General features: G+C 54.3%; 1 protein-coding gene across 4 annotated transcripts in view; it reads left to right on the top strand.

The window, feature by feature from the left end:
* Positions 1-16,808, top strand: part of SSBP3 (single stranded DNA binding protein 3) — a 161,135-nt gene that overhangs the window by 103,096 nt on the left and 41,231 nt on the right. For all 4 annotated transcript variants that reach the window (XM_040627266.1, XM_040627267.1, XM_040627268.1 and 1 more), the window contains one exon: positions 9,088-9,177. In XM_040627266.1, the coding sequence (XP_040483200.1) occupies positions 9,088-9,177 (90 nt within the window). The remainder of the gene's footprint in view (positions 1-9,087; positions 9,178-16,808) is intronic.

Here is a 16,808-nt window from a genome sequence, read left to right on the forward strand (position 1 = left end):
CCAGGCCATGGAGCTCACCTCTCTTTAAGAAGAGAATCGGCATTATACAAATAGCGTGCTGTTGATCCATTCTGTACTGTTCATTTGTGGGGGCACCTCTAGCCCTTAATCTCCCCTGTCTTGCGTGTACATGCCTAGAACCCGCGCCCTGTGCTGTGTGGCCCAGCCGGAGAGGTGTTTGCACACGGAGGAGGGTGCCCTGGCTGGCATCCACGGTATAACCAGGTATTAATTATGTGGGGCTCCACCTCTTACACAAACGGTACCCTTTGATCCATTCCCAGCAGAAGCTGGGTGCTCCCAGGGATGGATGGGCAAGGCTCGATGGGATAGTGGCCGTGGCCTTCTCAGCACTGGGAAGGAAGCCAGTTCTTCTTTCGGAAATGTCCTGACTGGAGTGCGTTTGTTTGTTTGTTTGTTTTTAATGAAATCCTATTTCTCTAGCATGGGGTAGAGAGAGGCCACTGCTCAGAAGAGTGGCTTCTGTTGAGCAGAAGATGTCCTCCTACAGCTGTGACCCCCTTTCCTTCCCTGGCTTGCTCTGTGTTCGTGGACTCATAGAAACTTAGCGAGTCTCTTGTCTGCCTTGGTACTGTGTCCCTGGCGCAGGGGCTTCTGTTCATTGATCACCTGTCTCGACCTGAACCCATTGCCTGAGAGTCCTGTTTACGTTTCCCATGCCCTGCAGAAGATAGAGGGCTCCCCTTTTACAGGTGACCGTGAGGGGCTCCTGGAGAATGGAAAGGCTGGGCCTTGAGCCCTGACCTCTCTGTTCCTGGGTGACCATCTTTAAGCATCAGCTTCGGAACTAAGACCAGAGAAGCCGGGACATGGCCGAGAACTGGGCTCTGGTTTTAGCACATCTGGGCTTGACTTCTAGTTAGGCCTGTCGAAGCTGAGCTGCATGACCCTGGACAAATCCCTCGACGTCCTCAGCTGGACTCCCGACCGGGTTGTTGGGAAGGCGGGGGAAGAAGCTAGGCCACACTCCCCTTCTGCAGAAGAACCCCCTTGTGGAGGAGGGAAGTGAGTCAGCCCCAGCCCCAGATCCCCTGCCCCCGAAACTGGGCTGGGACGGAGCTCTGACGAAGTGGAGGCTCCCCACCTCGGCGGGATCTGTGCTCTGAAGGAGAGGCTGTCAGAGGCCTGGCTCCCGGGGAGGGCTGAGATGACAGCAGTAATCTCTCACCTCCGTATCACTGCCCGCATCTTCGAGTCCTGCCGTCCTTTAAGGCCCTGGCTTGAGTGCCACCTCTTCCATAAAGCCTCCCTGATCCCACTAATCCCCGCCTCACCGCACCCGCCCGGAGCACCTTCCCACACTCCTCAGTGCGCTGTCATCTGCTGCCCTGGCAGGCTCGGCGCATCCCCGCCGCCCCGGGAGCAAGTGTTTGCGAAGTGCGTCCGATGTGTGTAAAGCACTTGTAACCTTTTTAAGCTCCCACCTACCTTGTTTCTCCTTCTCTTCCCAGGGTAATTTGCCAGTTAGATCCAGCAGACTCTTCAGCGGGTTCATGCATTCCTACACGCACACATGCATACGCGTGCGCGCGCGCACACACACACACACACCCCCCTCCCCACACCCCTTGCTGAAGGCCAACTCCATCAAGTATTTGCTGGAAGGAGCAGGACTAAGTCCATGCACTTCGGGAGAAGAGCAAAACCTGTAGATGGTCCCAGCTGCAGAGAACGCACTGTGCTCCCCTCGTGTTTGTGATGCTCTGTTGTTTCTTAAGTGTCAGAAAGCTTACAAAACTCTCCTCGGGAACTGCAAGGTTGATGGGGAGACTGTGTTTGGGTTTGTGGGCCTAAGACTGGGGGGAGAGGGTGGAAGGACAGGGAGAGTAAAGTTAGAGCCACTCATGATCATGTGCTTCTCTGTGCCTCAGTTTCCTTACTGGTAAACAGAAATGATCTCTTGGCGGGGATGTTGAGGAGTCAGTCCCACCCTCCCCCCTCCTGATCTCCGGGGTCAGGATGAAAGGTAGTTGCTTCTTTCCGTACCCCTTCTCCACGTCCCGACCTTGAGCCCCTCAGCCAGGAGACTTTGGAAGAAGCTCTGGTGTCAGGACAGCTCTCCCGTGGGCCTGATGGCCTGGCTGTGGCAGCTCAGGGCTTTTTCTGCCTACACGTGGCCTCAGCTTAGAGCTCAGTGCGATGCCCACTGTTTCATTGAAACTGCAGGACGTCATCCACCTCCTTTGGAGCTGAGCAGAGGCCAGGGGCAGGAAGGCTTACGCAGGTCACACAGTAGGTGGTTTGCAGCCAGAGTGGGAGCCCTCATTCCAGGTCTCGTCTATCCTCATAATCCCCACGAAACACCGGGAGGTGGTAGGTAATGTGGCAGAGGGGAAACTGAGGCTGAGGCAGTCAGCATGGCTCTGAGTTGGAGAGCAGAGATCAAGGCCACATATTCAGAGCTGTAGTGCGCTCTTTATGTGTGCCAGCTGTGAGCCACCCCAAGTTAGCCCAGGCCACCACTTCCTGAGGCTGCTCGCTCTGATGCTCGGAACTGGAAAAGCTTTTGGTAGCTCAGAGCACCTACTGCTGGACCCAGAGCCATCCCTTGGCACCAGGAGAGGACATCCACTCCTCCTTCCACGTGACAGCCCCTGGCTATTTGGAGGCAGGGATCCTGTGTCATTCACTCCCGTGTGTCATCTGAACCTATTTTTAATGCCAGCTGGTTCTGTCTCTTCACGTACCAACAGCTCTGTGTTTTCTCCAAGCTGCAGAACTAGAGCCCCTGTTCTCCAGAACCGATTCTCTTCTGTGGTCTGTGCCCAAAACCAAGAGGCCTCTTCCTGTACCTCTCCCTTTTTTGACCCCACTTCTCTCCGTCTTGGCCTTTCTCTCTGGGTGATGACATTCTCGCCACTCCTTCGTCAACATCTTCAGCTCATCTATCCTGCTAAGATTAACATTTCCTCTAGGAAACTCGGCCCCGAGGGACCTAGGTCACTCCAGTATTTTGCACAGATTGCTGAAGGCTCTGTCTTTTTTTTTTTTTTTCTCAAAGATTTTATTTATTTATGTGACAGAGAGACAGCCAGTGAGAGAGGGAACACAGCAGGGGGAGTGGGAGAGGAAGAAGCAGGCTCCCAGTGGAGGAGCCCGATGTGGGACTCGATCCTGAAACGCCAGGATCACGCCCTGAGCCGAAGGCAGACGCTTTAACGACTGCGCTACCCAGGCGCCCCTGAAGGCTCTGTCTTGATGATACCCGTGCAAGCATCTGTCCTTCCCCTGGACACAAGCATCCCACAAAGACCTTCGTTTCTCACTTGCCCTTCTCACGTACGCGGCAGGAGGGTGCCTTCACTCCTCTAAGTGACCTCTCTTTCCCAGCTGTGCGCACCCAGCCATATGCCACACACCCTGTGGCGTCCTGGGTGCTTGGCCACATGGCCTGTGTTGAGTTTCAGTCAAGAAAGGCTGTACTTGGTGGTTTTGCATGTGGGCTCTATGTTGCTACACGCCGAGGCCTGAGTATTGGGGTGGGGCGAGGAGGGAGGGGATTGCAGAACAAAGTTCCATTTTGCAGCCTTGTAAATCAGGAGGGGCTGGCCAAGCTGGCAGGAGTCCTGCGGTTCACTCTGAGCATTTGGTTTTATTCAGTTTTCTAGGGGCTTCGTGTGCAGAGGATCATTTCTATTTCTGTTTTTATTTATTTTAAAGATATTTATGTGAGAGAGAGAGAGAGAACACATGAGTGAGAGAGGGAGAGGGAGAGGGAGAGAGAATTCCAAGCAGACTCTGTACTGAGTGTGGAGCCCAATGCGGAACTCGATCTCAGAACCCTGATCACGACCTGAGCCGAAACCAAGAGTCAGTTGCTTAACTGACTGTGCCACCCAGGCGCCCTGAGGATCATTTTAAAATAGTGAAAATGGGGGGGAGGGTCCCATGCTGGATTGTGAGTGAGGAGAACTGGGGTACTTGGGGTGGGGGCTGGAAGATAATACCTTGCAGGGAGAATCCCCCAGACCCACACTTCTGGAAGGAAGCATGAGCACGTCTTACCTATCACAAGATACTGTGCGATACGAGACGGGAGGCTTCTGGGAGCTTGTCTCCTGTTCCTCTGGACCGACCCTGCTGGTCCTGGAGCCACAGGGGACTTGTTGGTACCGAGCGAGGAAAGGGCCCGGCACCACGTCTGGGACTTGCCAGGGCGTTTGTACTCTCGTGGTGTTGGGTGGGTTAGTGGAGGATGCATCAGGATGCTCGGCCCTGCAGGGGTGGTCACCACTGAAAAGCAGATTTGCTAGTGCCGGACGCCTGCCGTTGGAGGGCACGTGTGAGACCAGCTGGCCTGGGTCTGGAGCACGCGGGCAGGCTGCGGTGCGGCGGTGAGCCCCGGGCCCGGCTGGCTGGCTGTGTAACTGCCGTGGGATTGTAAAGAAGCCCTACTCTTAAGGGAGAGGCTTGTGGGCTCGGTCCTCCTTGGAAGACTCCCAGGCCACGAACAAAAATATGATCCTTTACAGGGGAGCTGGAGGAGCTTCAGGCAGCTGTCCGAAGGCACCTTGAGCTTCACACGTGAACTCTGACCCCCGAGTCTTAGAGGAGGCAGCTGGCTGGAGTGGGCCACGCCACCCGGTGCAAGGCCTGTTTTCTATGTAGAAAAGAACTTGAAGTTAGTTTTTTAAAAAATGCGTGAGTTACCAAACTGCATGCCTGATTTGATTCTGCTTTTTTTAGTCTGTGTATGTATGCATATATAGATAAACGTGGGTGAGGAGGGCCTGGGTGGGGCGAGCTCAGATGTCATCGGCTCTTACCTGCAGGCTCTGATAACAAGAAGGTTTCTAATCTTTATCTCTTAAGTGTTCTGTAATGAACAGAGAAGAGTTAAAATTCAGAGTCTTCCGGAGAGAGGGCTCTCCTGTTCACGCACGGGCTGCACTTTCCAGTCCCTGCCCCCTGGGTGTGCAGACTGGGTTGGGAAGAGCGGCTCAGAAGAAGGGCCCAAGAGGTGGTCCTGTCTAACCCGGCCATTGGACGCATGGGGAAACTGAGGCTCCCAGCAGGGACCCGAGCTCACAGGGAGGTCTCTGGCTTCAGAATCCAGTGCTCTTTACTGCCCTGCTCCAGTGCGAGGGTTCCCTCCCCTGCACCCACCACAGCCCCGAAAGCTGTAGGCCTCAGTGAACGTCAGGGGCTTTCGGTTTGGGTTGTGTTTTTAGAGAAAACTCACATGAGACGCTTTGCTGAGTGCTTTAATGGAGCTCTAACTCAAAGCTGGAAACCGCAGGGAGAGGCCGATTCCTAGCAATCCGGAAAGGCCTGGCTCCGGATGGCCAGGTTTGAGCAGGTCTTTGAATAATAAAAGTCGTAATCATTTATTGAACACCTGCTGTATGCCTCACATCTCAGAGATGGGTAAAACGGCCCCTGCTGGCAGGTGTGGGGTCCGGAGGAGGGGGTCTGTGGATTCCGTTTTGTGAACCACAGTTAGTACTTAACCCTTTTGTTGCCCTGTAACACCGGCTGCTGCTTTTCATTTGCTGCTTCATACTTTTCTGCCCTTTTGAAAGTTTTCCGTTATGAGCACATATTTCCTTCATAATCAAAGAATAGCAGTAACTGTCATAATTCAGGTTAATTATTTTGCTTATTTTTGCTGCTGGACAAGGCTTTGAATGATAAAAGTCTCCTCAGCTTTCTGCTACCTTAATCACTGCTAAGATGGCTTTCCTTTCATTGGAGGCTAGCAAAAATCTGTCCTCCACCCAGATGTCAGAGAATTGCACCATCCATGTTCTGGAACCACGGTTACCCCAGTCCTGACATTCAAAGGACCATGGACTCACTTCTGATTTTGTNNGGGAAAGGAGATCTCGGAGGGAGGGAGCCTTGTAAGTCATGCTCCCGGGTCCAAATTTTCATTAAAAAGTTGTTTGTGTGTTTGTTTTTAATTCTAAGATATCCATATGTTGTATCCTTAAAATATAAAGAGCTCTTATATATCACTAAGGAAAAAGTCAAATATACCAATAGCAAGGGACATGAACGTCCTCCCATAAAAGAAGATCTACGAGTGGTCAGCATAGACCCATTTCAAAAGGTAGTGATCCAAAAAATAGGTCCGAATACCAGAGAGGTACCGTATTGTAACTACCGAGGTAGCAAACACCGATGTGATGCCTGTTAATTAAATGGGTTAAATAATGTTACCTCTACATAATATTAGACTCATTAAAAACTCATGTTTTCTTTGGCCGCGTAATGAGAAGGGGAAGTGCTCTTGACATTCTTTAACAAAGCACGGTGGCTAATTTTCTCTTTCCTTTGCTGTGTTCTATAATAAGCAAGTGTTGTATACTAAACGATAAATGCTAATTCAAAGAATCAAATTGGTGAGGCTTTCCAGATCTTTCTGTAAAAACAGCATGGTTCTGGGTTGAAGGCCGGGGTGGAGTAGATCCGGGCAGACGGGGACAAACGGGAGAGGGCTGTCTTGAGCCCACTCTCCTCACCAGACGCTTGTGTCTCCATCTCTCAGGCGAGGGTGCTTGTGTCCACCTCACAGGCCTCCTGGGAGTTCAGGGAGAGAGAGGGCAGGGGTTGGCCGGGAGTACCCAGCCTGTTTCTAGCATGGGGCCCAAGGCATACCACCTAGGGCCTCCCCAGTCAGGAGTTCCATTTTTCCTGTCATCGTCCCGCAAACATGTCGGTGCCACATTTGTTGAATAAAACATTTAGTCAGTTTAAACAAGACTGGATTTTGGTTTTCCCCATGTCGCCTACTCCCACCTACCTGATAATATTGTCGTCCTCCTGCCCCCCCCCCCCCCCACCTGCTCGACTGCGGGACTTGCACGAAGGTGTGAGTAATTGGAGAAAGACCATGTCCTGGGAGGGCACCTCTGTTTGAGGAAAGACGGCATTTCTCCTCCAGATTTGTGTGTGTGTGTGTGTGTGTGTACATATGTGAACTTTTTTCTTTCAACAGGAGGGTGACTTTTATAGATGATCTGATGTTTGGAGGGATAGGTAGGTGAAAATGAGCCAGAAAACTTCCACTGAACAATTGGAGGGGAAAGTAAGATACATGGTGAAACTCCCATCATGACGATGAACAATAGAGACACGTAGGACAGAATTTAAAAGCACAGAAATAGACCCAAGCCTTTGTAAGGATTTTGCCTCCAGATTTCAAATGAGTGGGGCAAAATCATACTGAGGCCACTGCCTGAGGAGCAAAATCTATATTCTGTACCAAACTAAGTTCCCGAAGGGTTAAAGAGTTAAATATAAAACCCGTCTCTGACAGAACTTGAAGAAAACGTGGGTACCTGTTTACCTCACTCCAATTTTTCTTTCAAGCTTTCCTGCCCCTGCTTCCGAGGGGTGATTGTTGGCTGTAAATCCTGAAAAGTTGCATTTGCACAGAACCACCAACCACAGACGAACCGTGCAGCTGATGGATAGCCGGGCGTGCTCCCCCAGGCGGCCCTTACCCAGATAATGCTGGGTCCCGGGTTGGGGGGGGAGGCTATAGGCAGAGGCCCGCTGGCCCCTCCTCCTTCTGAGTGGGACTCTTACCCGGGAAGGTGGGAAGAGCTCATTCGTGATGTTTGGGATGCTTGTAACACATGGCAGGATGGTTGCGAATCTCTTTATTTACAGAGAGGGTTGCCTTTCGGTAGGCAGCATTTTGAGATGCTGGGCACACGTGGCCAGCCCATCCCCTCCCCAGTCTCTTTTGCTGGGTCTGTTAAGACACCCAGTGCATGCCCATACTGAGCCCCCCTTGCTTCCAGATTACCAAGCTTTCCCGGTTCACAAACTCAGCCCACCCTGTCCTGTAGCCTCCCACAACCCCGATGAACAGGCAGGACAACAGCGATACCCACTTTGCACAGGAAGCTGGCCGAGAAGGCCAAGCGGCTTGCCCACGGCCCTCTGTTGCTAGTACAGGGAACGGCACTGGAGCCCAGATGCATGGGTCCCCCGGGGGTGTCAGTTCATCTTGCTACAGGTAGTGTGTCCATGGGATCCACACATTACCTCATTTCCTTCTATCAGAGTTGGAAGTTAGGAGTTCTGGTTCCTATTTCCTGGCTGAGGAAAGGGAAGAAGAATTCTGCAGCATTTGTAAGAAAGAAAGAGGCAGTCTGTTTCCTGACCCCGGGGGTCCCAGAGAACCCCTCAGACCCCTGGGAGGCCATTGGTGATTGAGTCTCAAACTCTCAGTGGGGTGTGTGTGATTGGTGACACTGAGATGGGAGTGGGGGGGTCCTGTGGGAGGAGTGCTTGGGGGGCGGAGGGGTGTGTGTGCAGGGCACCAGCCGCGGTGGCCAGGGTGTGGGGGGAGAGGGGGCGGCGGGAGGTGTGTGACTCGCCCCATCAGCCTCACCCTGCCTGTGTGCGTGCGGGCCCAGGCTCAGACATGCTGACCACATGGCAGGTGGGACACAGATTGTCTGGAAGGAGGCCAGGCTGGGGCGAACGACGTCTGTTCACCCCCGGGAGGCATTTGCTGAGGCAGATGTACCAGGTAAACGCCAGAATAGCAGCATTTAAGAAGAAAAGTGCCTCTAGTCCCCCCATTGCGCGGGCCACCTCATCTCCTATGGCACCCAGGACCCTGACGGGGCCGAAAGGCCCCCGCCCTCGTCGACCCCTCCAGGGACGTTTCCCAGCAGGGTGTCTGTTCGTTCATTAAGCTGTGGATAGTGATGGATGTGCTCTCGATACAGCACGCATCCTGTTGGAGAGGGCACAAGCATTTATAAAGCGCCTCGGCCGCCGTGCGGGGCTTCGTCAAGCAGCTGAGTGGGTTAGGCAGGGCGTCCGCACGTCAGCAGCAGCGTCCGTACGTCTGCAGCAGCGGCTGCGTGCTGGGCTCTGCGGTGCGCGTGCGCAGCGGTGGATGTTGTCCTCCCATTGTAAAGATGAGAAAACAGAGGTCGGAGAGTCCACCACTTGCCCAGTGAGAGACACCCCTGGGAAGGTGGTGTTTGAGGCGGGTGTGTGGAGGACGCGGGCCGACGGGGAGAACTGGGGGCCGGGGTTCGGAGCTCTGGGTCTCTCGGTGGGTGCAGCCTCTCACTCTCCGCCTCCTTGTCTCCACAGAGTGCAGCCGCCGCCCCGAGCCCTGTGCTTGGCAACATTCCCCCCAACGATGGGATGCCGGGAGGCCCCATCCCGCCGGGTTTCTTTCAGGTACGTGCTGGCCCCCCTCGGTCTCGTGCTCCTTTCGCTCCAGGCCAGACCCAGGCAGGCGGGAGGGAGGGAGAGACAAGTAAGGAGGAGCTCAGTTTGCCATGGTCTAAATACGGTTGCTTTATGCTGGTTCCAGCCCTTCCCATCCGTTTCTCCACCCCTTCCAAAACCTGAGGACGGGAGAAAAGAGATGGAGAGCAGCCCCCACTCTCCCCTCCGCACGTGCTGTCACTTCTGCCCGAGCTGGTTTCCTTCACACCAGCTTCGAAGGCACGACACAGCCCGCCCCTGGTCAGGGAGGCGGTGGGGCTGCTTCCAAGGCCGTGGGGAGCTGTCTTTTATAACAAAAGGCTTTTTTTTTTTTTTAAACAAGTAAACTGTTCTTTGTTTCTGTTTTGTTGCTGCTGTCATCGTCATTGTTTACTTTGCCTGTCCAAACTACAAACCTTAGGCGTAATCTAAAAAAAAACAAAAAACCCACCATCCTGGCAGGTCTCGGAATCCTTTCCCTCTGGTTTACCACTTGATTTTTTCCGAGTGTGATCACAGTCGGCATCCCGCGAGCATCTGTGCCCGCACTCCGCCCGCCAAAGGCAGGGGCAGGTCCCACGTGGGGTGAGAGCCTGGTCTTCTCCAAAACACACCTTGTTGGCCTCTGGGAGCTTTGTCTTGTCAGGGTTGGGTGTGGCTGCTGGCCCCTCTGTGCCTCCTTCTCCCCCTATCTCGGCGGTTCCCTGGCAGCTGGGGGTTGGGGGGGAGGCTCATTGATTTTAACCAGGCTGAGACTGGGGAATGCCATCTCCGAGAGGTATCAGCGTGCAGGGCTAGAAGGAGCTTCTTGGAGTGTAACATTTCATTCGTTCAAACCTGTCTGTGGTGGGGTTTGAGAACCTACCTATGTTCCCCACCACTTTGAAAGGCTAGCACTTCCAGAAAAGAATGTGGAAAGAGCGTTGTATAGAAAAGAAGGCCAAGATCTCTCTGTGAAGCCCAAAAGTTCAAAACTGGGAGCACTGATACACAGTCCAAGGAGACTTTGCTTGGTGTAAGCTAGACTTTCACACCTGTGCATCCAGGAGTGAGACGCAGGCTGTGGGAGACAGGGGCTCCCTGTTACTAAGACATCTAAGCAAGGGGGACAGACCCCTCTTGGAGATGTTAAGGGTATGGGAGATGACCTAGATGACACTTCTGCTTTGTAAGATTTCACCTTTCGGTTGATCTTGACTCCCAGGAGAGAAGGGTTTGGACATGCTGCTCACCATCCGAGGAGGAATCAGTGAAATTTGGGTGTTGCCCAAAACCAGAAAGAGCGGGTTGCCTTACCACTATGATGGCAGTGAGGGGAGTGAGAGGGGCACAGGGGTGGCGGTTGAGGGCTTTGGATGGCCACGTGTGTATCTGCATACCTTCCTAGCATGCCGCCCAAACTGGAGCCTTGCCCTGGGATGGAAAAGAGTACAGCCTCAGAAATGGAGTGTGTAGGCTCTAGGTTAGACCAGACCAGGCATTACTTGGGGCTTGGCTTGGGGTAAGGCATCGGGAAGAGGGGCCAGACTTGGAAGAGAATGAGACATTCAAATCCTTGGAAACCCATGGACCCCAGACAGGTTTCTGCCCTTTCCCCGGAAGGGAAGCCCAGGGGCCGCTGACTGAGATAGTCATCCATGCCAAGGGGCAGCCATCTTCCTGGCCACTGCAGTTGGGTGTTCTGTACCTAGCTGGTGGTCTTCCCACAGGTGTTCTGTCTGCTTGGACCTTCTTTCCCAGGCTTACACATCCTCCCACACGAGGCCATGGACCCTGAATACAGTGCAGTTGTGGCTTTTCTGCCTGGTGGACAGAGCCCTGGGTGCTGGGCTCCACCTGTGTGCATGCCTGTGGAGGCTGCTTGCTGGCATCTGGGTGCCCAGAGCAAGCTGCTGTGGTGGGAAGAGGTGGACAATAGCCAGCTGTATTTTTTAAATAGGCTGTTGGCTTCTATTTTGGCCTGAGTCTGGGGCAGGGGAAGGTCTGCCTGATATGTGGGCAGCTCTTAACTTCCTGCTTTGGTATAATTGTCCATGGTTAAGGCCTAATTCCAGACATACTTCTTGGGCCCTCCCCTGTGACGTTCAGGGGTGTGTGGTCAGAAAGCCCAGACTGATTCCTGCCCTTATTTGGCTACTTCCAGCCACCACCAAACAGAGGTAACTTCTGGATCCTCTTGACTAGAGGTATTTTCTGAACCCTAGTCAGGATGAACCTCCAAGAATTGGGGGGGTTGTGGTGGTGGAGATGGAGCAGGGACCTGTGTTCCCCAGACTCTCTGCTTCCTGCGTGACTTCAGCCTACTTTGTTCCCCTCCCCGCCCCTCCCCCCCACCTCCGGCACGCCCTCCTCAGGTGAGGACATGGTTTTCTAATCAGTCAGATGAAGATGAAGGTGGATAGGGTGCTTCCTGGCTGTGATGCTGACCTACTCAGGCTGGGTCACTGCTGAGGGGAAAGGGTATCTCTCTGGAAGGGAGGTAGTGACTGCCCATTTCCGGAGCAGGCCGGCGCATGACGGGAATATTAGTTATTGATTGCCGGCCCTGCCCCTCGCTCCTCTTGCAGGCGGCCACTCTGATATTAGAAGGAAAGTAGAGATGCTATCGGGTTTTATCTGCTGCCAACAATTACACTTCCTCCCCTGCTTGGCCACAGTCTGGGCGGGCAGCTGTGCGGCAGGGGGGTCTTTGCGCCGAAATAGCCAGCCTGGGTTGGCTGACCCAGCTTTGACCAGATCCTGTCCCACGGTGGCCAGCCCAGGTTTCACATCAGGACTCCATGCCCCGTTGCTGCTAAATTTCGAAGCCAGTGAGGCATCCAGGGTAGGTGGGAGGGTGTAGCTGTCTACCCCCCATCCCAGCCCCTCAGAAAGGAACACCAGGGGACTTCCTTCCTTCGACTGCCAGGCTGCAAGGCTACTCCTGGGGTCAGAGGATTTGGCCATCCTCACGTTATGTCCTATCTGTTGGCTTTTTCTTGTTTGGTGTTGAGGTGTCTAAGGTGGACAGAGCCCTGGTCCTGTGGCATAAGATGTGTCTAGTAGCAAGTTGAGGGCTGGCAGAGAGGTGGTTTAGGACCCAGCCTGACCATACCTCACAATATTGGGGAGTATTCTTAGGGTTATGGTAGAACTTAGCAAGGACATTCTACTTCTGTGCATTCGTTGTAAAAAGATGGCCTTCATCTTGGCCTTCCCAGCATCTGGCATGCACTAGGGACCTGGGAGATGTTTGAACTGAGTTTATTCGTGTTGCTCATGTGGCCAGGAGTGGAGCCCAGCCACCCCCAAAGCTCTAGATCCTCATTCTGCCCAGGCTTGGAGAGTCCAGAGGTGGTATTCTGGAGTGGGGAAGGATACAGGAGACGGTAGCCTGAGGACACTTGTTCTAGTCCCCTGCTTGTCCATGACCTACTGAGTGACCTTGGGCAAGTTACTCCCCATCTCTGGGCCCCCGATTCCTCACTAGGAGATGAAGCAGGGTGGACCAGATGGTCTGTGAGGGCCTTTCCAACTTGGTTTTTCTGCTGTGGATCCAGACGGATTTTACATAATCAAGCAGTGGCATTTTTTTTTTTTTTCCATGCAGCTGAAGTCAGTCGGGCTGCACATCTGGCACGCTTGGCTTAGTTTTGGCCAGGCCTGCTGGTCTGGGTGGGCCCCCAGCTTCTTGGCCCCAAGGTAGTTCTAAGGAAAGCACCCTCCAATGAGGATTTCTATCTAAGTCAAGAGCTGGGGCATGGCAGGAGGGCAGGGGTCACGAAGAAGGGAGCACTGAGTACGGGCTGTTTTGTTCTTGTTTTGTTTTAAATTCCAGTGATTGTTTTCAGCTATGGAGTGTTTTTAGACATGCGGCTTACTTTCATTTTGATCCCAGCGTTTCTGCCGAGGAGACATGGCTGATTGGGAGAGTGGGACTGGGAAAGGTGAATGACCTGCACAGAGTTACCGGCTGCGGGCCGTGATCGGAGTCTCAGCCCAGGCTTACTGGTTCCACATGCCCGTGTTCTTCCGCAGCAGTCAGATACAAGTCTGAGGGTCTAGAGAGAGGCTGAAGAACAAGAGAAAAGGAGGGGAATGATGGAGGGAGAAAGAGAACCTCTAGCCATCTTCTCTCAAAAGCAGGCAGTGTTTCTGTTCAGTCGCCAGCCCTGATTGGTGGGTGGAGGCTGCTGGAACACTGTTGAGACTGATTCTGGAGCTGTGTGCGGGCTCGGCAGACACTGATGGGCAACGTCTGCCGTGAACACGGGGATGTAAGTGGTAGTGTGTGACCTGTGTATTTGCCATCCCCGATCGAGTCCAGACTTGATATAGATGCAGAATGGAGGCCCAGAAGCAGATGGGACTGTAGTTAGTGGTAGTGATGAGCCACCTCTGTGAGGGCAGGGGGCTTGAGTCTAGGCCAGAACTCATCAATCAGAGTCTGCCCCTGGGAGCACCCGGCTTACCACAGAGACTTGACGGGTAACCCATGCCCTGTAGCAGGAAATGGAGAGGCTTCCTGGGGGCAGCAGAGTCTGGGATGCTATCCCAGTGAGGTGATAGGTGGGTTCTCAGTAGGAGACAGGCTGGAGAGTGTGCTGGCAGGGTCTGCTGGACCTGTTGGAGGACTGTGGGCTCCATCCGGGGGTAGTGGGAGCCACTGGAGTGCCCTGGTCCGGATAATGCCTTGGCCAGGTGTGTGTTCCAGAACGGCTCGCTCTGCGCCCGCTCCGTCAGCTCTGTGGAGGTGGGAACCTGGGGACTAACCACACTCAGGACAGAGACTGGCACTGCCGAGACCCAGCAGACGTCCAAGGGCTGAAGACTGAGCCTTCTCTGCAAAAGACAGTCTTGGGGGAACCCAGCTCCCTTTGCCAGAAGCTCATCGCATTCTGCTCTGGACATCCCCAGATACTTTCCATTGTAGTGGGGCACAATAGGAGTTCGTATGTCCCCCCCATTCCCGGGGGTTCTCGTTCCTGCCAGCCGAGTCCACCCGCCTCTGAGGTCTGCCTCCAGAGAACCCTCCCCATAGTTGTGGGGGAGTGGGGAGAAGAAGCATATGATGTGTATAGTCCAGAAACCCAAGAAATGATTCAAAAATAAAAGGGAGAGATAGATACACATGACCTTGGGCCTTTCCTATTGAGATTACAGGAAGCACTCTCCTCATTTCCCGCAGATGTAGCTGGGGTTTCTCTGGGAAAGGAGCAGCCTCAGGAGGGCTCTGATGACTGACCTGGAGTATCTGAAGTTCGGCCATATAGAAGATACTTAGACCAGGGGCGCCCGGCTGCCTCAGTCGGAACAGTGTGTGACTCTTGATCTCGGGGTTGTGAGTTTGAGCCCCACTTTGGATGTAAAGATTACTTAAAGAAAGAAAGAAATCTTAAAAAAAAAAAAAAAAGAAAAAAAAAAAAGATGTTCAGACCTGCCTCTGCCAGGCTTCAGCCCTTAGATCTCAGATCCTTCAGAGAAAAGAAGAGGGAGGCCAATAGAGTCTTTGTATAGAAGACGATTCTACCACTTGCCAACTTAACAAAGTAGTGAGCTCCTTGGCATCAGTGGTAACCAAGTAGAGACTCAGTGCCCAGTAGAGAGCCCTGGGGACTGAGCGCTGTGGGGTGGGATGGTGTGTTTCCAGGGAGGATCAACGCCCAGTAAATGAGGGCTTGTCAGTGGCAGAAGCTCAGGCAGTTCCCGAGAGCTGGGCCGACTGCTGTCCATTTCCTGCCTTCCTCTCCAGCGGGAAGCAAGCAGCAGCACAGTGAGCTGACATTCCTCTTGCCAGAAAGCTGCAGCGGCAGGAAAGACCTCTCTGCTGACTAGGGCCAGGGCGGAACTTAGGAGAGGCTTGGGAAGAAGCAAACCACCTTGTTTGTGTGGTTTTCAAAGCCTGCTGCAAAGGGAGGACTTGATGGGGGTGGGGTGGGGCATCCCCATTTGATGGATGGTCAGTCTGAGGCCAGGACCCAAACCCTGTGAGGCCTGGCAGACTTGCTGGTCATCCCTTAGCCCTTTGGCCAGATGTGGTCTGTAAGGCCACAGTGGCCTCCCAAATACACAGCCTTGGTGAGCACCGCAGACGAAAGAGACAGCCCTGGACCTGCCCTCGAGGGCCTCACAGTCTGGTGGAGGAGGCAAGGAGAGATTACACTGAGGGTCCAGTGCCACAGGGGCAGGCGAAGGAGCATCTGGCCTACCCTGGGGTCCAACAGGAAACTTTCCTGAGGGGCTAGCCTAGAGGAGTGAGGCCTGAGCTGGAGACAGTTGCCAGTGAGTGGGGAGAGGGGGCAGTAGGCCAGGACGTGGGTGTGAAGGGGCAAGCTTGGGATGGCAGGAGGCCTGGATAGATCCTTCAACCTAAAGACAGGGGAGTCATGGAAGGTTCCTAAGAAGGGGAGTGACCCGGTTCCAGGAGGACCCCCAGCTTGTGTCATGCTACCATTGCGGAAGTGTGGATTCCAGGCTGTGGTCCCCTGGGCTGAGGGGTGGCCAGGCCCTGGGCTGCAGTGGTGACTAAGTGCAGTGGCCTGTGTGTCCCTGCCCTGAACTCACAGCCCCTTGCTGGATGTGGGGCGGGGAGGAAGCAGAGCTGGGAGGATGCCCAGGGTTTTGGCTTGCATTGGATTGAGGTGGTGAGAGGCTGTCAGGTGCCTCCTACCCTGTCAGACCCTTTGCTTTCGAAGGGAGGGGGCCCCACATGTTGTCCTGTGGCTGCCACCTTGCCCCCTTGCCCCTTGAGGCTCCCAGCCAGTGCTCTTAGGTCCTAAAGTAAAACTGTCTGACCTCCTCTTGTAGTTGTTGGTGGAACACTCTCTAGGTTAGAAAAGGTATCCCCTTGTGTGATCGCATTTGACCCTGTGAGGTCGGCCTGAGAGCTAGCAGCATTCCCACTCTGGATGAAGAAACGGAGGCTCACATTGGCTAGAGAGTTGCCCAGGGAAGATGGGTCTGGACCAGGTGGTAGGCTCTAGAGCTTCTTGATGAACACCCTGTCTGTGGGGCAGCAAATCCCCTCCCTTTCTGGGCCCCATGCTCTGTGCCCCCCCCCCCGCCCTGGCTGTATCCCTGTGGGCAGGAGGGGTTCTGATAGATGCGCTGGTCTGTGGGAGAGGAGGACAGAGATGCTGTGTCGGGATGGGGGGAGTGTGCCAGCTCCTTCAGGGGACAGAAGCACCCCCTCCTCCCTGCCCCTCACCCTGGTGTCTGCCTCCAGACTGACAGAAGGCAGGGTCACCCCCGCTGAGGAGGATTAGGCAGGAGGCGGGGCACCCCAACTGCTGGGCCCTGGGCTGCTCTCACCCCAGCCCCACCTGTTCCAAGCCAACGTGGCATCCACAGCCCCACAGCAGCCCCTCCCCTGGCTAGTGTGAACAAGCCAGTAGCAGGCTGTAAGCCTGAAGACCCCTGCCCTGGATGTTGGACGTCCTGGTTTGAGTTCAGCCCTGTTGCCAAACTGCTGTGTGTCCTTGGAGAGCCATCCTCCCCTCTCTGGGCCTTAGGTGCTTTGGAGGGCTGTAGAAACCCCTGGCTGCTGGGAAACTCTGTCGCCTGGGCTGTCCCCTCTCCCCAGTGTGGACCCACACACAGCTCCCCCTCCCTCCCCCGCCCCC

The sequence above is a fragment of the Ursus maritimus genome, unplaced genomic scaffold (assembly GCF_017311325.1).
Source record: "Ursus maritimus isolate PB19 unplaced genomic scaffold, ASM1731132v1 scaffold_12, whole genome shotgun sequence".
Lineage (NCBI taxonomy): Eukaryota > Metazoa > Chordata > Mammalia > Carnivora > Ursidae > Ursus > Ursus maritimus.